We start from the raw sequence: 25,160 nt of genomic DNA on the forward strand, positions 1-25,160 counted from the left end.
AGGGAGGGTTTTGGGTCTGGAAGTCAGTGTTGGCTACAATGGAGTCAGATTTAGAATGTTGTGCTCAATAAATGGGAGTTTTTATCAAAGACTTTGTTTGAAATGCAATTTATTTGAGACGACCTCGAAACCTGACAGTAACCTTCCTCTGGATTGGGGTGGGAATGGAGATTTAAAGTATTCGTTCCCTGCCACGCCCACCAAGCCACGCCTACCAAGCCATACCCACAGAACCGGTAGTAAAAAATTTTGAAACCCACCACTGATACAAACCCGCTATTGCCAATTGAGAAAATACCAAGTCGGAATTCTGAAATCAGCTTCACTTCAAAAATACTGGATCTATAGCATCCCCTATTTTCTGAGACAGACCTCAGGGAGAGATCTGGGGCCATGCAGCCCAAGAAAAGCCCAGGTGATCACCAGAGAGGGACAAATGATATGAAAAGCAGCATATAAGCCCTTCGTCAATACCAGATTTGAGATGGTCCAGAATCACAAGAATTGGGTGGCCTTATAAATCCTTTAAGTAAAATAAAATAAATGGCATTCCAGGGCCCGCTGATTGTGCAGTCTTCTCTCCTGCTTATATTTGTAAAAACATTTTATGCTCAATAGTTGCTGGGGTAAACGTATATATAATTACAGGTAGTCCTCAACGTACAATCACAATTGGGATCAGATTTCCCATTGCTAAATAAGGCGGGTGTTAGGCGATTTTATGACCTTTTTTGCCATGGTTGTTAGGCAAAACACTACAGTTGTTCAGTGAATCATGCAGTCATTAAGTAAATGCAACTTCCCTCATTGACTTGGCTTGTCGGAAGCGGGCTGGAAAAGTCGCAAATGGCAATCACATGACCCCGGGGTACTGCAACTGTTGTAAACACATGCCAGTTACGAAGTGCCCATTTTTTTATCCTGTGATTGTGAGGATGCTGCAGCAGTCATAAGTGTGAGACCAGATGTAAATCCCTTTTTTCAGTGCCATTGTAACTTCGAACAAGTCACTAAACAAATGGTTGTCAGAAGAGGACTACCTGTACAGATGCTCCTTCCTTCCTTCCTTCCTTCCTTCCTTCCTTCCTTCCTTCCTTCCTTCCTTCCTTCCTTCCTTCCTTCCTCCCTCCCTCCCTCCCTCCCTCCTTCCCTTCCTTCCCACAGTTTTTCTACAACAAAATGATGTCTATTTTCAAATTAAAGGGTTTTCCACAAAACCATTAAGCCCGAATTAAGAATTAGTTACCTTGTTATCCCACTGACTCCCATCCCAGAATTTTCTCTCAGCTTCTTTCCCAACATAAGTGTTTTATACAAGCCACGATGACATCACATGTGCCATGATGTCATTGTGCAAATAATGTAATTCCTGTAAAAGGGAAAGATCAGGAAACCCACCGATACATGCCTTGGAAGCAAAGGGAGGAGTGCAAGTGATAGCCTTGTTAGCCATCTGTCCCTTTACTTCCTGTGCAGCAAATCAGTTGCCTGTTTACCTCAACAGCTGGATAAAAAGTTAAACAAAATGTGCCAGGGATGAAGAAATACTTCCTTTGTCTGGTCCCAGAGCATTTGCAAGCATGTCATTTCCAAATTATTAGTTACAGAAAGGCTTTCCAGTTTTCTGGGTGGAGGGGACCCAGCTCAAAATATACTTGCGTTTTAATAAACTTGATGTGTGTAAATCAGCTGGCAAAGATTTTTCCCAGTTGAGGCTGAACACAAGTACCTCTAAAGATTGGCACCGCAAACAGCTGATAAAGAGTAGTGGTGAAAGATGACAACTCCCAAGCACTCTGATTAACAATTAATCCCCTCTTTGGCCATAAAGTGGGAAAATAAATTGTGCTTTTAGGAGAGCCTCTTCTGATTAGAAAGATACAACCTGAGATGGAACTGGATATAGAGAGGAGCAAAACTGGATGGAACTGGATTAGAGAGGAGCAAAAATATATATGCTGAAGATAGGATTGTCAGAAAGAGTTAGCAGTGGAATCACTGAGATCTGGCACATTCTATCTTAAGATTGTTTGAAGGCAATCGGACAAAAATAGCAGGCTACGCTCGATATTTCTCCAAAGAGGAAGCTATTAAAATGGACTGCAAAGCGTCCCAGAACATTTTCTAGGACAAGGACGTTGACACTGAAAGATGGCATCAAATGTCTGAGGGGTAATAACAAATTAACAGAGTTGGAAGGCACCTTGGAGGTCTTCTAGTCCAACCCTCTGCTCAGGCAGGAAATCCTACACCATTTCAGACAAATGATTGTCCAATCTCTTCTTAAAAACTTCCAGTGATGGAGCATTCAGAACCTCTGGAGACCAGTTGTTCCACTGATTAATTGTTCTAACTGTCCGGAAATTTTTCCTTAGTTTTAGGTTGCTTCTTTCCTTGATTAGTTTCCATCCATTGCTTCTTGAGAAGGGGAGGAACAGATGATGCTGATAAAAAGCAAAACTTTTAAATTTCTATTTATTTTATAATATTTACATCCTGGCGCACTCCTAAAGGATAGGATTCTAGTGAGTTACTACTACCCACAACTGGATTATCAGATACTGTCACCCAAATGGCTGGATTCAGTTAAAAAATTAATTAATTAATGTTGGAGATGTGACTGCTTAGATGCTACATATTATCATGTTTGGTGGACTTGTAAGAAAGTTAAGGCTTTTTGGATAAAAATTTGGTGGGTCATGCAGAATGTTTTGAAGAAAAAAATTCAATTTTCTCCACAATTGTTTTTACTGGGTATAGTTAAGGGTTTTACATTGGGTGAAACTAAGTTGATATTGTATATGATAACAGCAGCGAGATTATTGATAGGTAAATACTGGAAAAATGAAGCTTTGCCCACTATCGAGGAATGGACCTTGAAGATGGCCAGTTTTGCAGAGATGGCGAAGATTTCAGCATATCTAAAAGATCGCTCACAAGAGACTTATGAATGGGAGTGGAAAAAGTGGATAGATTATGTGCAGAATAAATATCAAACTAGGAAGTATCAAATAGCTTTTCACTGAAAGTATTATATAAAGATAGAAATATTTGAATTTTGTGAAGATGAAAAATTATATGGAGGATGGAGGGGTTCAAGTTTTATAAAAAGGGGATTTTGATTGGATTATACTCTGTGGAAGTCCGGGGGGGAGGGGTGGGTTAGGGGGGGTTGGGGAGGGCTAGGGGGGGTTTGGGAGGGTTAGGGTGGTTGGGGAGGTAGGGGTGGGTTGGGGGGGGAAATGGGGTGAAAATGTAATTGTAAAACTTTTGCAATAAAAAAATTTAATTAATTAATTAATTAATTAATTAATTAATTAAAGGCACCTACCCTTTGGAACAGGATACCCCCAGGGATACCAATGATCCCAGATCTCCGTACTTTCCGTCGTGCACTTAAGACCTTTCTGTTTCACCAAGCCGGGCTGGCATAAATTTCTTCTAATTGTTCTAAATTTTTATGCTGAAGATTCTTAACCCGATGAGCCAAATTGGTTTAATCATTTTAAATTGCTTTATTTCACATTTTATATGTATGTTATTTTGACTGTTCACCGCCCTGAGTCCTTCAGGAGAAGGGCGGTATAAAAATTAAATAAATAAATAAATAAATAAATAATAAATAAATAAGAATGCTCCTCATGTTCAGGCAATTGGAGAAGGGATGGATTGGAGGTGAGCCGAATATATTGGGTGGTTGCTTAAAGGCATTTGGCATAGAGAGGTGAAGAGTGAAAAGAGGCCTTCTACTGTAACTGTGGCAACTCATACCTCAGTACTGGTTAATGACTTCCTTTGGAAAAACACAGCAAGCAGCTTCTGCTAGGGGAAACTTCCCTTTGCTTCTTCTAAATCAAGCTGTATTTTTTTTTTCTCAGGCAAAAACATACCTGAGAAACTGGGCTTTTCTGGTGCTGACTAGCTATACATTCCTAGGATTAGCAGATTTAGATGAAGCAAGGTCTATGGAGATTTTCAATCATCCAAGTCATGGTTGTCCCAAAGGTGCTTCTCATCCAGGAAGCTTCTTCAGTTCTGAAGAATGAGAATGAGAAGAATTGGATGAGAAGTCAGAACTGAAGAAGCTTCTTGGATGAGAAGCGAGACATCTTCAAGGAAAAATAAAGTCCAGTTGCCTCTTGAAAAAGCACCGTTGGGATGGATGAAGAAGCTTCCCATTACAGCCTAATTGTGAGAACTATGAAGTCAGGCAAATGTTGGGCCTCTTACCTGTTGATTTCAAAGACTTTGGAGCATCTCATTTGGCTAAAACCAGATAGCAGATTTCTGCAATAATGTTGAGCATTTAGGTCCCTTTGATTGTATGTTCTCCATTTTATCTTACAGTGCAGTGGTGAAATGTAAAATTTCTTACTACCGGTTCTGTGGGTGTGGCTTGGTGGGGGGTGGTAATGTGATGTGATTGGGTGGGCGTGGCCAACTTTTTTTTTTTTACTTTTAAAAGCATTTTTTCTACAACCTTAAGAGGTTGCAGAAAAAAATGCTTTTAAAAGCCTCTGACGATCCCAGCTGAGCCGGGCGATCATCAGAGGCTTTTTTTTTTACGTTTAAAAGCATTTTTTCATCAGAAGAGGTTGTAGAAAAAATGCTTTTAAAAGTAAAAAAAAAAGCCTCTGATGATCGCCCGGCTCAGCTGGTCATTGGGGGGGGGGGGCAGGGATTTTTGCTACCGGTTCTCTGAACTACCCGCCACCATCACTACCGGATTGGGCGATCCAGTCCGAACCGGAAACATTTCACCCATTACAGTGCTTGGCTTCACAAATTATGCTCAGCCACATTTGTTGAACTAGCCTGGTTCATAACATAATATTAAGATATAAACCATGATTTGCCAGTCAACATTCTCTGTGTCACCCATTACTCTAAGCCACAAACCAAAAAGCAGGATTAAGCCACTTCATCATATGATAAGTGCCCAATGGAACTCTGTGAGTGACAGGAGTAGTCTCCAAATTTAATGAATATAAATTTAACTACTTTGCAGTCCAATTTTTCTGGACATTCTAGAAACTGAACTTGCCTTCTTCTCCTCACAGAATAATTGCCTGACCACTAAACTTGGGTCTTAGTTTCACTGCTTCCCTTGATAGAGCTGAGTGGTCTCTCATGCCTTTACAGCCAAGTTTTATTTTAGAGTAAACAAAAGTTTTTGCCCACTACAGTCCTAGTCTGAATCCAATTCACCCAATACCTGCCATTTGGAAGCATCACAAAATAAATTCAACCATAGAAGGCTAATCTGTTTGCCAAATATTATCTTTACCCTGGTTCTTTATCCTCATCTACCCAATTTTACTGATGGTTATAAAAGAGAAAGACAGGGGCTAAACTCTTATTTTTAGGAGTGGGAGGGCTTGACCTACTGTTCTGCACTGATGCCATTTAAACCTCATGTTTGTAAAGCTACCAAATATTATCTATCTATCTATCTATCTATCTATCTATCTATCTATCTATCTATCTATCTATCTACCGTATCTCTCTCTCTCTCCTTGTCCTGTGTCTATATGAAATGATAAATGATCATATTTATATAACTCCCTTTTTACGACCTTAATCTGGGGTAGAGTCGGGGTGACTGGATGGAGCTGAGCATTTACTGGCTGGATGCCCTTCCTGACGCCACACGGAGTTTGCAGTAAATATTTTTTCTTTGCGCCCTAGGAGAGAAACATCTACCACTACCTCGGATTGAACTCTCAACCCCTTCGAGTGGGAGGCGAGTGTCTTTATCACTAAGCCACCACACCACTCATGATCATATTTATATATCAATACAGAATATGTATGTAATGTATGTTGATAACATATCATATATAAATGTGATATATTAAAGAGACTTCCTCTATATTTACAAGGCATATTTGTACTGCACCCTAAAATTGGGAAATAGTCAAAATCAAGATGGAAAAATTTGAAAGCTGTATTACTCTCTTGCAAAAAAAATGAAAAGACTAATACAGATTTTCTAGGCCATAAACTATCTCATTATGGACATAAAGAAAACTGCTTGTGCCAAAATAAAGAACAGCCAACTTTATTCTCTCTTGGGCTTGCCCCGTTACTGTATGTTGATCTGCAACCTAATAAAAGAAAGTTAATGGGTTGAGCTTTTCCAAACTAAAAATTAAATGTCGGAAAAAGCTTCCCTTGTTAGATTTCTATGTGTCAAGCAGCTGTGAAAAGCACAGGCGTATGCCATAAAAGGTTTCCTTTCTTCTCTTCTTCTGCTAAAACCCTAGAAAATCTTTTGCAGTGAGGAATGGGAATGGCATCCAGAGGCGAAGAATGAAATTCCTCTACAAGAGAGCAAGTCCTTTGCGGATAAAAAGCTCCCTGAGATTGCAACAGCGTGAAAAAGTGAAAAGAACCATGCCTCTGTTAGTAACTGTCACAGCGCTGCCGTCACCCAAATGCCTTAATGGCCTCTCAGTGCTCACTCAGCAGCCACATGGCTAGCCAGAAGCTGGCAAGAAACAGGTCAAGTTGAGAAGCAGCCAACATCTTAAGAACCAAGAAATTACAGAACAAAAAGAAGAATTCTCTCTTGGCAGAAACGGTTATCCAGATAAAAAGGAAGGAAAACTATCTTATCTGCTGGGGTCCTGGATGGAACTCTCTGCCAATAGAAGGGCTGTGCCAGAAAGAAAGGAGAGATTCAAATTGCATCGTTACACATGTTTGTCTGGTAAAGTGTAATATGCTCATTGGGGATAGTTACACTGCCACACCAATGCTTTCTGTCAATGTTGGATGTATGAATGGGTATAATGAGGGCAAAAAATAAGCCGCAATTATATGATATTATGATGCAAATAATAAGCTGTAACGGTTCCTTGAGAATAAATCATGCCAAGTTCAGTGAACGTATCTACATGACCTACTAAGCCACTTAGAAGATTAATGGGGTTGCCTTGCCTCCATCCTTTCTCACAAGATCCTTTAATTGGAGTCTGTGATTTCTCCATGGCTAAGCATGACATCTGAGGCTGGAGCATCAGGATAGATAACCGTTTTAAAAATACCCTGCAGATTTGTCATGTAAACATCTGGAGAACTACTAGATGGCAGCAAAGAGTCCTCCTCACAGCCACCTATTGATCAACTAGATTGTTGGAGTCCAGATCTGTAGCCCTAGCCTAGCCTGTGAAGCAATTGCATAGACTGGGGCGGTTAGATCAGGGGTGAAATGCTCCCGGTTCGGATCGGATTGCCCGATCCGGTAGCGATGGAGATGAGTGGTTCGGAGAACCGGTAGCAAAAATCCCTCCCCCCCCCCCAATTGCCCAGCTGAGCCACACGATCATCAGAGGCTTTTCTTATTTTTAAAAACATTTTTTCTACAACCTCTTTGGCTGAAAAAATGTTTTTAAAAGTAAAAAAAACAGCCTCTGATGATCACGCGGCTCAGCTGGGATCATCAGAGGCTTTTAAAAGCATTTTTCCTACAACCTCTTCGACCGAAGAGGTTATAGAAAAAATGTTTTTAAAGGGAAAAAAAGCCTCTGCCGATCAGGCAAGTCAGCTGGGATCGTCCGAGGCTTTAAAAAAAAAAAGAAAGCCTCTGCTGATCAGGCAAGTCAGCTGGGATCGTCAGAGGCTTTAAAAAAAAAAAGCCTCTGCTGATCAGGCAAGTCAGCTGGGATCGTCAGAGGCTTTAAAAAAAAAAAAGAAAGCCCCTGCCGATCAGGCAAGTCAGCTGGGATTGTCAAAGGCTTTAAAAGCATTTTTTTTACAACCTCTTCAGCTGAAGAGGTTGTAGAAAAAATGGTTTTAAAAGTTTTTTTAAAAAAAGTTGGCCACGCTCACTCAGTCATATTATCCCCCCAAGCCATGCCCACAGAACTGGTAGTAACAAATTTTACATTTCACCACTGGGTTAGATGCAAACAATGTATTCTTCTTCTTGTCTAGTAGCATAATGTGCGCGTTCCTAGATTGTAATAAGCCATAATATGACATGCTTGTTCTTTTGCTTAGCGTAAGAACCCAACCACTGATTTTTTTTTTCTCCTAAATCTGTGGTTTATCCAAATCCTTACATTACAGATAGTCCTCAGTTTACAACTACAATTGGGACCAGAATTTCTACTGCTAAGTAAAGGGTTGTTAAACGAATCACCACCCCATTTTATGTCCTTTTTGCCACAGTGGTTAAGCAAACGATGCAGTTGTTAAGTGAATCACGTGGTGGTTATAAGCAAATCTGGCTTCTTCTTGACTTTGCTTGGGAGATGGTCGGCTGGCAAAGTCGCGAAAATGATGATCACATCACCCTGGGAGGCTGCAACCGTTGTAAATATATGCCGATTACCCAGCACCTGAATTTTGATCACATGATGCTGCAAGAGTCTTAAGGGGGAGGAACATCTATAATTCATTTTTTCAGGGCTGTTGTAACTTTGAATGTCACTAAATGAATGGTTGTAAGTGGAAGACCGCCTGCATATGATTCCATTAAACAAAGGCAAAATGGCTTTTCTTGGGAATGCTATAACCCAAGAGTCTTGGTGGAGCAGCAGACTAAAGTGCTGTTAAATAGCACCAGCTGCCTGCAATTACTGCAAGTTCAAATCTCACCAGGCTCAAGGTTGACTCAGCCTTCCATCCTCTCGAGGTAGGTAAAATGAGGAATTTGCATAAAAAAGAACACCGCTTAGGGGGGACCGAAAGCCCTACTAAGCTGGTATATACAAAAGTATGAAGGCTATTGCTTAACGCATTGTAAGCCGCCCTGAGTCTCCGGAGAAGGGCGGCATGTAAATCAAACCGATAAATAAATAAATAAAACCCTACAGTCTTACACTAAGCAGGATTAGCTAATTTTCAAAGTTCCTTCCAACCTTTCCTTCTGCAACAGGTATTCTGTGTGGACCCAGCTGGCTGTAATGTAGTTATTCATCTACAGTTAAAACAAACAAACTAAATATGATGTGCTAATTTAGCCCCTGAGAAATAAGCTCTTGTAAGCTCAGAGGGACTCAATACGGAATAGATCTGGTGAAGATTGAACAGTTTAGAACACATACAATTTGTAATGTTGTAAGTAATAATGAGCTACAGGCATGTATTATCCAGGAAAAAATGAGCATTTAAAAAAAAATTTACTATAGTACTGAGGAAATTAAGAAGATAGCTGAAGGTTGGCTCACCAACCGTGAATTGAGACTACAGTACTAGATCTGGGTTGCAGTAACTGAAATGATCATTAGATGGCAGCAAATAGACATTTCTGTAACACTTTCCTATCACCTGGTGGTTGTCTGGATTTTTACAGGCCATTGTAATAAGTACTGCATGAATGTATATTACAAATCATGGTGCTGTTAGTACAGACAGGTGCTGCTTTAGGCACAAAGCTAGTTGGATGACGTTGGGCCAGCCACATTGTCTCAGCCCTAAGGAAAGAGCCTCTTTGGAAATCTTGAAGAAAAGTCCCTGCAAACGCTGACTTGAAGGCATCAAAACAGGGAAGATGCCATGCATCCTGGTTTTATCGCCTCCGGCCACCTGTTCAATTCAGCTGAGGAGAGAAGACACCCCCCCCCCCAAATACACAACTGTCAGGTAAATTAATGAAAGTAAAAATAATATGCAAAGTACACTATTCAGTTTGCCTCTTGAGAGGAAAGTGGCTCTGGATTTGGAAAGAATTAAAATTGCTGCCATGTGTCTCAGATTCTAATGATGTATACATGGAATAGCTGCTTTCTCCCACTACAATGTCATGATGGAAGTTCTTGCATTAGGTTATCCTACTTGAGGCCCAGAATTAGGGTATTTGAGACACTGACACCAAACACGAAGTGTGCAAACCTCTTTTGTATGGTTGATTCCCTCCTTCGTTGCCCTGCAGTTGAGGAATGACTCAAAGCCTTCTCAGGTATGAAGGCAACCATATCTCCAGTTTCTTTCTACTTTCCCCTTCCTTCCTTCCTTCCTTCCTCCCTTCCTTCCACCCTTCCTTCCTTCCTCAGCAAGCAGCTCAACTAGCTGCTATGATATAAAAGACTTCCAACATTCCACTTTTGTTCTTCCTCTTTAAATGATTCACACTCTGAAGTGGAGGTGCCATTCCCAGCAGTTCCATGGAAATTCTCCATACGTGAGCCTGTATCCTTCGGCCAGGTTTGACTCATAGGTGTTTTAATTCAGCAAAAGTGCTCCTCAGAGAGAGTATCTCGAATAACAAAATGACCAACTGCTGCTTATGAAGATTTATGCTAACTAGAAGCCTCCTGAGATCCTCCTAGGGTCCTCAATGTCTTCTTCATGCGTTTTCCATCTTTGCTAAACACACTGAGCTGACTACTAAGCTGACTTTTCCCCTAGCATGTGAGCTGATGAGGTCCTCTGAAAAATCCTCTTGAATGTTGTCTTTCCTGATTGGGGTTTTCGGCCCAGGCCAGAAGTCAGAGCCCATGGATTTCCGTCGCTTTGCTTGCTCAAAAGAGGAAGAAGAAGGCCAACGGGCAAAGACTTGCATTCAGCTGATGTCAGCTGGCTTTGCTTCCTCTGAGAGGTTGTTGTGTCAGCTCTGGACACCAGCCAAGCGGTGACAGCTCACGCCAATGAAATGCAGCCTGGAGGCAGGAGGGGGAAATCCAATGAAGGCTGGCTGCTTTGGGCAAGCAACTAGATAAAAGGACTATTTGTGAAGGAAGAAAGGAAAAAGAATCCAAGAGGGAAATAAAAGGCTGGAATTTTCCTAAGGAATGCCACAAAAGAGACTGGACAGAATAAGACAAGTCAGAGAGATGGAAAAGGCAAGGGTGGGGCAGGACGAATATCAAAAATTAGGCTTTTCTGTTTCCCTTTAATGGCTACTCAAGAGCAGATGTTAATGGGGCCTATGGGGGGGGGGTGTCATGCCTGATTTTCCGACCTTTTTTGTTACAGTTATTATGCAAATCACTGCAGCTGTTGAGTGAATCACATGGTCATTAAGTGAATCCAACCTATCCCATTGACTTTGCTTGTCAGAAGCCAATTGGGAAGGTCACAAGTAGCGGCTCTAGGATGCAAATCATGGTTTAACGGAATGCTGCCTCTGGATGGCTTGCCAGATATTCAAAATGTAGCATCTATTTAGACAGCAGTGTCCATGGATCACAGTGTGAAAATCCTGTTTGTTTGGTTTCATACTAATGGAATACAGTATTTAAATATGGAATGCATACAGGTAGTCCTCATCTTATGACCACAATTAGGACAAGAATTTTCATTGCTAAGCATTGCTTATTTAAGGTTTGCTGTTGTTGTTAGTTGCGAAGTTATGTCCGACCCATTGCGACCCCATGGACAATGTTCCTCCAGGCCTTCCTGTCCTCTAACATCCTCTGGAGTCTATTTAAGCTCACGCTGACTGATTCAGTGACTCCATCCAGCCACCTCATTCTCTGCCATCCCATTCTTCTTTTGCCCTCAATCTTTCCCAGCATTAGGCTCTTCTCCAGTGAGTCCTTCCTTCTCATTAGGTGGCAAAGTATTTGAGTTTCATCTTCAGGATCTGGCCTTCTAAAGAGCAGTCAGGGTTGATCTCCTCTAGGCCTGACCGGTTTAGTCGCCTTGCAGTCCAAGGGACTCGCAGGAGTCTTCTCCAGCACCATAGTTCAAAGGCCTCAATTTTTTGGCACTCAGCCTTTCTTATGGTCCAACTTTCACAGCCATACATTGCAACTGGGAAAACCATAGCCTTGACTATACGCACTTTTGTTGGCAGGGTGATGTCTCTGTTTTTTAGAATGCTGTCTAGATTTGCCATAGCTTTCCTCCCCAGGAGCAAGCGTCTTTTAATTTCTTGGCTGCAGTCCCCATCTGCGGTGATCTTGGAGCCCAGGAAAATAAAATCTGTCACTACCTCCATTTCTTCCCCATCTATTTGCCAGGAATGGAGAGGGCCGGATGCCATGATCTTAGTTTTCTTAATATTGAGTTTCAAGCCAACTTTTGCACTCTCCTTCTTCACCCGCATCAAGAGGCTCTTTAGTTTAAGGTTGTTAAACCTTAAATAATCAGCTGTGTTTGGGTTCTCAGAAATCCTGTCAATCTTTGCGGGGAAAATTCTTGCTTCCTATGATGGATATTATTTTGAGAGGCAAGTAGACTCACGGTTCCATTAACGCAGTGGTTCTCAACCTGTGGGTCATAATCCCTTTGGGAGTCGAACGACCCTTTCACAGGGGTTGCCTAAGACCATTGGAAAACACATATTTTCAATGGTTTTAGGAATAATTTTATGGTTGGTGATCACCACCACCACCACATGAGGAACTGTATTAAAAGGTCACGGCATTAGGAAGATTGAGAACCACTGCATTAAAGGGAGGTGATTGTCTCAGGCAGCAATACAATAGCCTTTTTCCTCTGTTCCAGGGGTGGGCAATTCTTTTTCCCAATGGGCCACATGGGAAACTAGGATTGTCGTGGAGGACCAAACCAATAGGGCTGTGAAGATGTCTACTCACACACACACACACACAATTTGAAAAAAAAAAAGTAATCATCTTTAAAAATAAAAGCAATCCACATGAACCAGATAGGGATACCCAAAGGGCTGAATGTGGCCTGGGGACTGTAAAATGCCTAAGTCTTTATTTGTTCTGTTGGAGAACATAGCTATGCATTTCTGGCTAGAGATTAACTCAGGACAATGTAATGCTCAGGCTGTTGTTGGGTGGAAGAGATTGGAGGCAAGAGAGCTATGGATACTACCTTGAAAATCTAATGAAAAGCAATAATTCATAGTTAAGGTCGAATGGCTTGTACATTTTTTTAGTGTATGTGATGGAAGCAGAAAGCCCCTTTTCATTCATGCCTAAAGCAGAAAAAGGTCTTGGGTAGATTCCAAGTTCTAAATATAGAAATTAAGAACAAGATATTGCATGATAATAAAATTAGAGAAAGCCTTTATCTATACAACAATCAGTTGATACCAGAGCAGACACACTATAAAAATTCTCTGTACTAGAGAATTGTGGCCTTTTTTTCAACTCATGTTCCAAAGCTGCTAGATTGACCTAATAAATCATAATAGGTGTGTTAGAATCTCATTATGGGGAATGCTCTAAACCAGAGAGTGTCCAACCTTGGCAACTTTAAGACTTGTGGACTTCAAATCCACGAATTCCCCAGCCAGCCATGCTTCTACAACACAAGTCCCTTTGATGTAAAGATGAAAGCGAAGGAATATGAAAAGACTTGATTGGCAAAGGGAAGAAGAGATCAAGAGTCTACGCCAGTGGTTCTCAACCTCATTCATTAAGTCCAATGCTTTAAATCTTGGGAGTTAAATCTTGGGGGTCCATGACCACAAAAGCCATTTAAAGAAGGTCTGTAGTGTAGAAAAATGTTGAGAACGACTGGTCTATGTAATGGCTGATCACTCAAAAGAGTAGAATAAAGCCCCCAGCTCAATTCCTCCTTTTTCTTTTTTATGAATTTGTTTTTCTTGAAGCTACAGGAATGAATTCTATCCAGAAGATTTCACCCATTATGCAGAAGCAATCCCAGGAATGCACTTAGCAGGGAGTTAAAAAGTTTCTATGCCCAACATAGAGAGGAGGTAATCTGCTCCTCGGCTCTGCTAGTCATGCAGCAAATGAAGAGGGAGTTTCCATGTTCAAAACCTGATTGTCTGTTGCAGGAAGCCAACATCTGCCGGCAACCCTGAATTTGTACATTACCTCAAACCAATCTCATGCGGAACTCGGTTCTCCACTGCCAACAGTGAAGCTGTAAGCAGAGGAACCTTCTCTTCATTTGCATGCTCAGAATAATGAGAACGGAACATGGGAAAATAATGCCTGAACAGGAGTGAGTGAACAGGTCAATTCCAACTGCATGATAAATTACAGGTAGTCCTCAACTTACGGCCACAATTTATTTTGCTAAGCGAGACAGTTAAGTGAGTTTTGCCCCATTTTACAACCTTTTCTTGCCAGAGTTGTTAAGCGAATCACTGCAGCTGTTAAATTAGTAACACGGTTGTTAAATGAATTTGGCTTCCTCTTTGACTTTGCTCACAAAAGGTGATCACGTGACTCCGGGACACTGAAACGGTCATAAATATGAACCAGTTGCCAAGCATCTGAATTTTGACCATGTGACCATGGGGATGCTGCAATGGTCATAAGTGTGAAAAATTGTCATGTCACTTTTTTCACTGCTATTTTAATTTTAAACGTTCATTAAATAAATGGTTGTAAGTCATGGATTAGAACTGTGATGGAGAACCTATGGCATGTGTGACACAGGTGGCACACGGAGCCATATTGTGGGCACGTGAGCGTTGCTCTAGCTCAGCTCCAGTGCGCATGTGTGTGACGGCCAGCTGATTTTTGGGCCTTCCGGTCCCACCGGAAGTCGGCAAATGGGCCATTTCCAGCCTCCGGAAGGCCCCCGGGGGGGGCGTTTTCACCCTCCTCAGGCTCCTAGAAACCTCTGGAGCCTGGGTAGGGCGAAAAACGGGCCTTTCAGTCCCACCAGAAGTCGGGAAACAGGCTGTTTCCGGCTTCTGGAGGGTCCCTGGTGGGGTGGGAAAGGCCGTTTTTGCCCTCTCCAGGCTCCAAGAAAGCCTCTGGAGCCTGGGGAGGGCGAAAAACAGGCCACCGGGCCATCGTGTGCCAAAAGCGTGGGGGGGGAGGGGAGGGTCATGCACACATGCATGGGGGGGCGGAGCACATTGAACTATGGGTGTGAGCATGCGTGCGGTTGACCGCTCCACGCTCCCCCTGCTTTTGGCACACGACGGCAAAAAGGTTAGCCATCACTGGATTAGAATTAATATATTTGAACTCAAGAGTTTGTGGCAGCCAAGTCCAGCAGTAGAGGTTGATCTTTGAAGCAGCATGTCTCCCTTTAAAAAAAATCTAACTTTCATTTTGGCCACAACTGTTAACGACTGGTTCTTTCTCATTTCTATGTTCTATGATCTAAAATACCAGAATGAACTTATTTTTTCCTGAAAGAGCAATTGCGTCACAAGTCCACTACATGCAAAAAAAAAAAAAAAAAAAAAAAAAAAGCAAATCAAGCAAAAAAACCAACAACCCTTCACCCATCATAGGGATAGACCAGTGAGGACAGCACCATATACATTTTCTTCCTTCAGGTATCAATTACCCGAATTCTCAGGAATGTGATCAGAAAACCTCACAGTTCCACTATCTACACCAGGGGTCTGCAACCTTAAACACTCAAAGAGCCATTTGGACCCGTTTCCCACAGAAAAGAAAACACCGGGAGCCACAAAACCCTTCCTATGCCTGACTATTTTTTAAGCGGCCACAAAACTAGCATATATAATTGAATTAAACATTCTGTTTTTCTTCTGAAACTTTTCTTTTCTTGGATTTATACATGGTTGGCCTACCGGGAGTTGAAAAGCTCAGTAAATCATGTGCCGGCAGGTGTCCCACATTGCTGGTTGTGATGCATATTTTGAATGACAAGGAGCCGCAGCAGAAGGGTGAAAGAGCCACATGCAGCTCCAGAGCCGCAGGTTGCTGACCCCTGATCTACACAAAGGAATTGCATTCTCTAATGTCCTGGCCAATGGCTGCCTGTTTTTTTTTTCTTGAATAGCACTTACTTTTTACCTTTCTTTAATAAAGCTTAATCTGAAGGTACAAACAGGTGATCATTCTTATGCCTTTGCTGTGAAAACATTCATCTGCTGATTCTGGCAAGCAAAGCTGCAGTTAGAGAGCAGGAGCAGGATTATTCCTCAGTCCTCTGTTGATTGATACTAACTGGAAATCCCAAGGTCCCAAAAATGAAACATCAAACTACATTTGCTTGATTGTCAAGTTCTGACACCCTCAGTTACATCAGCAGTGGAATTTTACCCGCTGCTACTGTTTCTGTTCTACACCATTGTACTTGTTGCAGCAAGTTAAAAAAAAAAAAAAAGATTTGGCTGGTTGAATTTCGCCTTTAATATGATTATGAATTGCAGAATTGTACTTTACATTCTTTACATATGATTTATGATGTAAAGAACGAAGAAGTAAAATGTATTTATGGTAGTGAAGAATTCTCAGAAAATACAGATCTGGCAACTGTCTCTACCTCTGGAATGTGAGTCACTGAATTTCTTCAAACAAAGATTAGCTGGAATTCAGAGAATCCTGCCTGCAAATATGCAATACTTGTCTATAGGCTGATATGAGGAAAAACATTGTTGTGGTTTTCTTTTCTCCTTCTCCTGACTGCGTGCAGGACTCTGCATCTCTGCAACAGTTTGGAGATGATTGCATTTGACAGTGAGATGCATTTGGGATATTCAGATCCTTACCAATAAACCATAGCTGTGGTCTTAGCAAAGAGGTTTTTGTTCCGACATATCACTCTCTATCACCAATATATGACCATTCCAGGAGTGCTATTCAGCAGGTTCTGGAGAACCAGTAGCAGAAATTTTGAGTAGTTCGGAGAACCGGCAAATACCACCTCTGGCTGGACCCAGAGTGGGGTGGGAATGGAGATTTTGCAATATCCTTCTTCCAGGAGTGGGGTGGGAATGGGGATTTTGCAGTATCCTTCCTCCAGGAGTGGGGTGGGAATGGGGATTTTGCAGTATCCTTTCCCTGCCACGCCCACCAAGCCACGCCGACAGAACCGATAGTAAAAAAATTTGAATTCCACCACTGGACCATTCCCAAGCTGATTTTTATATATCAAAGATAATGGCAACTTAAATAAATGCTTTTCTAGCCAATCTGAAGCCCTACTTGGCTATAGCATTAGCTACAAGTGTAACCCTATTTTTAATTTATTTCTAAAATTTATCTAAGCAACTGAAACCAGCCAAACTCTAGGCAGCGTTAGAGGGTTTAACAAGATACAAATGCAAATTTAATTTATGATTAGACTGATTATAGGCCCACAAATTGGCTTCGACTCCTAACAACCACATAGATACATTTTCTACGCAATGATCCATCCCCTCCCCCCTTCACCTGGTGCTTCGGCTCTTCCAACATTAATGAAACTATAACACTAAAAATGATTAAATTGAAAGGCAATGGTTTCAAGAAATTGAGCCCTGGCCTTGAGGGAGAAGTGGGAAAGAAGAAATAGCAGCTGGGAAAGTAGAAAATGTAAAAAGGAGACTCAGAATAGCCCTGCCTTGACCTTGTTGTCTTTAGAAAATGATATTGACGGCTCTGAACAGGCTTTCAAAATTCTTTTAATATAGCCTACAACAATAAAGGAGAATTTTTGGAATCTTGGTGGTAGTTGTTGCTTGATTTGACCTTCCTCAAAGGGATGACAGGCATCATGATTTGTCAATCCTCCCAAAGGCCCTCTGGAAGGGCCACATTTTCACCATCTTCTGGAAGGCTTATGAGGGTGGGGACCATATGGTTCCAGGAAACAAGCTGTTCCAGAGAAGAGGGGCCACTATAGAGTATGTGCACCACTGGGCTCTTTATTTACATTCTTCCTACTAGGAGGACCATCAGGAGGTACTCCCCAGTTATTTGGGCGGGATAGGAGAAAACTGTTGTGGAAAGCTGATGTAGGAAGTGACCAGTCTGAGCCTGAGGGAGCAGTCAAACACGTCATCAGTCTCAAGTACCTTTGTGCCCACAAGCAATCAAAATCCAGCCCACTTTGATTTCCATTGACTCTTATCTACCATCAACTTTGATCGTTAGTAGTTCAGATTCTTGTAGAGTTTCAGCATACAGTAAACCTATATCTATTCATCTGAACTTCTGATTTTCTGTGCCTGACAGGTGGTCTCCTAGATACTCAAGACCCTGAGCCATTAGCATGGAATATGCCTAATTGAACTTCTTAAAAATTTATTTATTTATTTATTTATAATTAAATTTATATACCGCCCTACTCCCGAAGGACTCAGGGCGGTGAACAGCCAAAAAAGTAAAATATACATAATACAAGTGTTAAAAACCATTTAAAATACATTAAATACTTTGGCCATTCTCCCCCACCACTTCTCTGTCTTTTAAATATAAAGCCCAAAATTCCTTTTGAAAAGTCAAGAATCTTCAAATCCATTTACAGCTATTAGCTGAGTGCAATATAATATACAGAATCCCATGTTCCAGCAGTAACTAATTACCAGAAGAAGGGCTCTCCTTAATGAGTGATAATGAAAAGCTGACAAAAGATCTGCGTAAGGGCTATATTTAGTTAAATTGCTAGCTAGTTACTCCGGGCACCCCACCTCCTTTTCATTCACTGATCATCATGGATATTATACGTGGCTTATAAATGCAGTTTCCTTTGGGTCCTGCTTGATTCCAGTGGCTTCATTCATCAACACATGTATGCCATTTTCTTGGCCATGAAACTGGAAGGACTGAGAAGAAACCCAGTTCATAAGCTCAAGGGGGAGGAGAAGAGATTTACAACAAGGGGCTAGAAAGCGAGCAGCATTTTTAAAGCCAGCTGCAGAAAACAACAACAACAACAACAAAAAGTCTTCAGAAATCCCTTCAATTGCTAATGATTTAACTAAATAACTTTCTTATGATGGACGGAGGAAAAAACAGGCTTCCTCTATTCTGCTTGGGGCGTATCTGGTGACCCGAGACCATGGGGTAAGACTTGCTAGGTTGAAAAGGCTTTTGTGGAGAAGGACTTAAGGCGTCTGTGGAAATGTGTGTGCAAACAGTACCATGATGTTCTCAAGGCCAGCCTGACCACCAACCCCTTTCACACACGGGGCAGCAAATTCTGGATCCTCAGGCTCAAGTATGTTAAATTGATACTCAAGGAAGAGGACATGCTTGGACCTAGGTTGCTAAACACGACACTTTAGAGCAGGGGTGTCAAAATCGATTTCATTGAGGGCCACAACAGGATTGTGTTTCAGCTCGGGGGCCGGGTGTGTGTGACCAGCGTGGTCAGCTCAATGTCACTCATGTTGGGGGCGCCTGTGGTGGCCCGAGCACTCTGCCAGCGAAAACGGAGCTCCATATGCGGCCCTCCCGAGCTCCATTTTCACTGGCAGAGCAGTGGTGGGTTGCTCCCGGTTCTGTCCGGTTCTTTAGAACCAGTAGTAAAAGTGGCAGGAGGCTCCACCCACCCGCCCTGATGTCATCATTGATGATCTGCGCATGCGCAAAAGCATGCGCACGTGTGCGCAAGCGAAGCAAGTGCACATGTGCGCTCCCATTACGAACTGGTAGTAAAGGTAGGTAGAACCCACCCCTGTGGCAGACGGCTGCAGGAGGCCATCACAGCTGAAAACGGAGGTTGGGAGGGCTGCACACGGCCCTCCCGAGCTCCATTTTCGCTGGCAGAGTTACTGCAGGCTGGTCCTTCACTGTTTCCAGAGCGTCCTCACAGGCCGGATCTAAACATCCTTCGGGCCAGATTCGGGCCTTGAGTTTGACACCCCTGCTTTAGAGGGAATGTCATATCCTGCCCCCAAAAAACCCATAGAGATCTGTCTCTCCTGTACAAGTAATGGAGGGCAACCAGACTTGGATGAAAACTGAGGAAACCTTTATTGATGCTAATATAATCTCCAGCTAATTAATATGATGTCCAGTTATGACTGATCTTTACTCCACCAAATAAATTTTGCAGATAGGGAGTACACATGACCAGACATCCCTTTGTCTCTCAAAGTCACAATGGAACCTCAACGTGAGAATGCATTTCCCATCTTATGTTCTATCTGGAAGTCTCATAGTGGATCTTATTCCATTAAAAAGTAAATGCATGGCTGCTACAGGCTATTCCTTGGCTCATTGCTCTGATCATGCCTTCTCCTGTCTTTATATCACTTACTCTAGAGATCTCTTTACATTCTCTCCTCATCTGGTTTTTTATATACTTCTGCTTTGCCAGCCCTACACCTCAATCAATCTTCTTACTAAATGGTCCAACTGGCACCTACACATGTTTCCTGACATTCCACTTTCATTTGGGGGGGAGGAAAATTGGTAACAGGCCCAGTTCATACATCATCCTAAAAATATACACCTGATCTGCACATAGACGCTTTGAGAGAAAAAACAACATGCTCAATAATGTGCTGTGTCTAGGAACAACCATTTTAAAGCAGCGTTACGATCTTAAATGGGGGAACCGGCCGATAGAAAGTAATGGTATACAGGTGTTTAATTCTTCTGCTCATATTTTTACCATATTGTCCTCTGAAAATTGAGAAAGTTTCTAAGCAAGCACTTAGAAAGCAGATGATGAAGGAAAGCAAAGTTAAGGGGAGATGCTGTTTAGGGGAAGTCAAATCACCTTTCTTCACAATTTCTTTATCCTGCCATGCTCCGCAGTGAACAAGGTTTCTAGTCCTCAGTCTCCACCCCAATGCTTGGTTCTAAGCGGAATATGTGAAAATCTGTGCTCGAATGTCATATTTAGCTGGGAAAAAAAGTATTTTAGCTTCAAAAAACCTTCATCTTTGACATGCTCCTTAGGAAATGCAAACTTTTCTTTTCTTAATGTCTCTATTCTATCCTATCATTTTATACAAATACATAAGGTATATGTCGCTCAAAGAAAATGGTAAAGTGATTGAGTGTCATTATGTGAATCATGGGGTTCCCACTATTGTATGATTTTGTTACTGGTTTAGAATTAACTAATAACATTATATTGTTAGTTTGTTCATGCGCCATGAACCACTGTGAATCTATATGGATTTGGTAGCACACATACCCCATAAATAAATGCTTTGGAGAATGGATGCTAAAATTCAGTAAAGTGCTTAATGTCTCATTCCATAATAGGAACGAGTGATTTTTTAGCAGGAATTGCTTTCAAGAGGTCACAGCCAACACCCGGTGAAATTTCAGATGAACAGGTGGTTGCATATTAACTATAACCATGATATCGATCACCCTTTGAAGTAAGCAAAGATTTGTATTCTGGAAGTGTGCTTGGAAAATGCAGTCAACACAACAAAGGAGCTGGCCTATAGTTGCCACTCCTGAGGTCTGCCTATAAATGTCACATATGTCTAAAGGACATTAAAGATTGGCCTGCGAAACTAATTTGCAAATGAATAAAATAATTCTACCTGCCTATATTAGTTATTTCCTTGTGATTAGGCGTCGTGTGGACCCTGAAACGTGCAAGGGAAGCTCCAAAGAGTATTTTGCAACTTGCACAAAAACATCCCTACCAAGAACTATGGTTTAAGCCTCAAATCCAGCATGTTTTCTTTTTTTAAAATCATACGTTAGGAAACCTTAATGCAATTCGCAGGATGTAGGTGTCTTCCTCTGAGCATTGCTGACCACTCAAGTTAAGGAGGAAATTAAAAGGCAGAACCGTGTAGAAGAGATAAACACAGAGCAACTGGGGACAATATAGCACAGAGGAAGAAAAAAAAAGCGTGACTGGGTGAAGAATTAATCATTCATGGAATTTTGGGACGGTGGTGTTGGTTTTCTGTGTGGCTCCTTCCATCTTTGTTCTTAGTGTGGAAAGCTCATTCAGAGAAAACAGCAGCCTCCCAAATCCTTGAAGAGGTGGATCTCCAAGTCTTCAGTTTGGAGGCAACCTCACTGACCTCTGCAGAACAAGTGATCAGAGGTACTAGAGATTAATTGTTTTACTGTGTGTAGCAGGGTGTGAAATTGCCCTGTATCCCAAGGACCTTTCAGCAGACAAAAAAAATATATTTTGCACTATTGTAGTTAGCATAAAAGGAAAGGTTAGTATTACAAGTGCATTGTCAATGGAAAGTCAGGGACCGTAGGCTAAAGCACTGAGTTTGAGACAGGGATTTAAAGCCTTGTGTGTCCTGAATTTGCGTGCCAACCAAGAATGAATTCAATTTTCTTTGCTTCATTTGCTCATCTGAAAAAGGGGAGGAATTCGGGATCTGCCTTACAGAAGCCAAAGTTTTGTATTACATTTAAAAATATCAAGTTCTAATAAGGCAAAAGTGTAGTTTGGTTACCAGCTTTGAACCAAATCCTGCATCCTGCAACAAGAATTTATAGAAATTGAATTGTTCTAGAAATATTCACTTTCTGAGGTAAAAAATATCTCCAATAGTGTCAGAGGAATAAAGGAACAAGAATGCAGGAAAAGGTAATAGCAATCACAGGATGGTGGTTTTGGTGGGCATAGCAAGTGAAAGAGCAACACCAGTCACCTGAAAAAGTTGTGGCTGCCCAAAGGCCTTAGAACGAGACAAATGCAAAAGTGTGAATGTTTACGAAATGCAAACAGCTGCAAAGCTGGCCTTCAGAAGGGCTTGGAGGATCACCTACCTTTTTCCGATGCCGGTCGTTCTTTGCAAGACACGATCGCTGCAGGGAGAGGTAGCCTCCAATCACCTGGATCTCCTCCACTGTGGGGTAGCGCTTCTTCATGGGCATCGTGGCCATTGGCGGGGAGCTCTCGATGCCATTCTCCACCGCCGTGACAGGTGACACAGGGGCCTTCCGAGGATTGATTGTGATGGTGTTGCCACTGCGACGCTGCATTGCTGGATGGGGGGATGAGACCCGGCTCAGGCCTCCCATCCTGACATCCTCCTTAACTTTGCTGTTGCCGCTGCGTCTCATGGCCTCAGCCTCGGGCGGCGGCTCCTCCACAGCGTCCGGGAGAAGTTGTTCACAGCTGGGTGAAGAGCAGGAAGTGGGGACTGGGGGCTTGGCTGAAGGAGGAGAAGGGCTGGCTTCCTGTTTGGGTTCTGGGGGAGGGGAGGCCGAAGCCCTCGGTGGCACAACCATGAAGGAGTTCCTGGAATGGAGGCGCAGGTTGGCCAAGGCTTTGCCCTGGACATCGTCCTCAGTTGAGTGGCATTCCACTGCCGCCTCCAAATCACTGCTCTCCATCCTGGCTCCTCTGTCTGGGGACACGGCCTCCCTCCCCCATCTTTTCCCAGTGGGTGAGCGCCTTGGGGGACTATCTGGCCAGCCCTCCCCACTGCTTGATTTAGCTTCAAATTGGCTTCGATAAGATGCCACAGTGCAAGGTCCTGGAGGTGTCAGTCCCGGGAGGTCACAGGGAGGACTGGGGAGGCGATTGACAAAGGGCAGCCGGGCTGGGATGGGGTCTGCCAGAGAATGGACTGGCTTCTTTCCTCCAAAGCTGCTGCTTTCAGTTAAATTCTCAGTGCTGAGGGACTTCACCGGGGGCGATGGCATCACCATCCCTCCACCGTCCTCTTGGCTAAACCGGCTGAGCAGTTTGCTCACCCGTCCTTGGCGCTGCTCTGGCAGCGATGCCCGATGCTCAGCTCGGCCCACAGCATTGAGATCCTCCACGCTGCGGCTCAAAGCCGACTTGACAATGAAGACCTCCCCTGCACGGATCTCAGTCACGCTGCCCCCACGGCGGGCCAACAGCTCATTGAGGGACTCCATGCTGCCAGATTTGGCTTCTCCCGAGTGGCGGTCACTAGCCAGCTGTGCCGGTGGTGCCCCATGGGCTGTTTCAATTATAATGACATTGTCTGCTCGCAGGGTCCGGACGCCTGGAATCTGACCACACAGATCCACTATTTGTTTAGCTTTGGTGTTTGCAAGTTCATTTTCTGGAGGGCCAGATTCATGATGATGGCGGCGCTTCTCTAGCTGAATGAAAGGATTTTGGTGGACTGGCCCAATCTTCTCCTGTAGCACAGAACTCTCTGGCTCCCCCTCTTGGTAGGATGATGTTGCAGCAGGCACGGAGGATGGGCCGCTCTCAGTTTCCCCTGGTCCGCTTGGTTCAGAAAAAGAAGTGCTTGAACCTTGCTTGGCCCGGCGTCGTTCAATGATTTCCCGTTTCCAAGCCGGCATCTTAGCCATGCGGTCTTGTTGCTCCTGTTCCCGCCGCCGAGCCTCCTCTTCCTCCTTTCGCCGACGCTCCAGCAACTGAAGTTTCCATTCTGGCAGCGGAGGAGTTGAAGACATCTTTGCTGGAGGTGTGAGATAGCAGGAAACAGGAGGGAAATCTAGGGGGGGAAAGGATTGGAAAAAAAGAAAAGATTTGGTAGGATGTTCAAGGAGCGAGAAGGTACAAAGCAAGGGAAAACAGAGGAGGGGGAAAGGGGCTTGGTAGAGCAACTTAACACGAAAAGCAACACAAAAACAAAAGAGGCAATGGAAAAAAATGGAATAAAAGGGGGAGTGAAGAAAGAGAAAGAAGAGGATCTGGAATGGACTTGGAAATGAGTAGAAGGGGGTTTAGAGAAATGGGAAACGGTTGGAAAGGAGAAGAAAGACAGTATTAGAGTAACAGAAAATGGAGGCTCCAGAAATAAAAATGGTAGGAAGTGACAGATGGAGGTGGAATGAGGGAGAGCTGGATTGGAAAAGGAGAAGGAAAGGTGGGAGAGTCCGAGGAATACATTCAGAAGAAAGAAAAGGGGAAAGAGTAGCTTAAAGGATCAGGAAGAGGAAGATGATCTGTCAGAAGATATTGCAACATTAAGTCCCTTTAGCTATGAGAAAGAGAGAGAGGAGAGAAAGAGAAAGAGAGAGAAAGAAAAAGGGAGGGAGGGAAGGAGAGAGAGAGAGAGAGAGATAAAAGGCTTCCTTCAGGCTCAACCTTTGATGTTTTTCCTCCTTCCTCCTCCCTCTCCTCATCCGCTCACTCTTTCCAACTCATGTCACACACACTGTCTCTGGTGTGTTGGGGAGGTGACAGTTCTACACGGTGGGGGGGGGAGGCTCTTTACACAAGGAATCCAGGCATCCTTGCAAGGCAAAGATTAGGTTTGTTTACAAGATTTAACCCCCATCTTGATGGCCAGTGTAAGGGCAGTTAAAGAGTGGAAGAGCATGAAAAAGGAGAAGAGGAACTAAGGGGGATTTTAAAAAACAGCCTTCCTTCCATGTGTTTTTGTGTCACTATCGGTGTTCTAATCTAACCTTTCTTAATGGCTGTTAATAAAAAAAAATGCAAGGAACATAGTTGTGCCTGAGTAAGCAATCTAGTTATATTTTTAAAATGCCTTGTGCAGTGATATGGAAGAGGTGAGGGACATTGCAAGAGGATGACAATGGGGCAGGTTTATTTACAGAGCAGTTTTATGCCATCAGCTCAGAAATAAGCATGCAGCGAGAATTACTCACAGGCAACGGGTGTACAGGATTGCAGCAAGAGTATAGAGAAGGCTTTTCACCCCAGAGAGGGAATCTGATTGCAAACAAAGGTGATCCGGGAGGAATAGAGTGGATTTCCCCTTC

The 25,160-nt window shown here is 42.9% G+C and overlaps 1 protein-coding gene across 1 annotated transcript in view; it reads right to left on the bottom strand.

The window, feature by feature from the left end:
* Nucleotides 1–25,160, bottom strand: part of PPP1R18 (protein phosphatase 1 regulatory subunit 18) — a 46,475-nt gene that overhangs the window by 20,907 nt on the left and 408 nt on the right. The window contains exon 2 of the mRNA XM_070933474.1: nt 22,251–23,923. Coding sequence (XP_070789575.1) covers nt 22,251–23,882 — 1,632 coding nt within the window. The 5' untranslated portion in view covers nt 23,883–23,923. The remainder of the gene's footprint in view (nt 1–22,250; nt 23,924–25,160) is intronic.

The sequence above is a fragment of the Pituophis catenifer genome, unplaced genomic scaffold (genome assembly GCF_029215685.1).
Source record: "Pituophis catenifer annectens isolate HBS135680 unplaced genomic scaffold, rPitCat1.0.hap2 SCAF_2, whole genome shotgun sequence".
NCBI lineage: Eukaryota > Metazoa > Chordata > Lepidosauria > Squamata > Colubridae > Pituophis > Pituophis catenifer.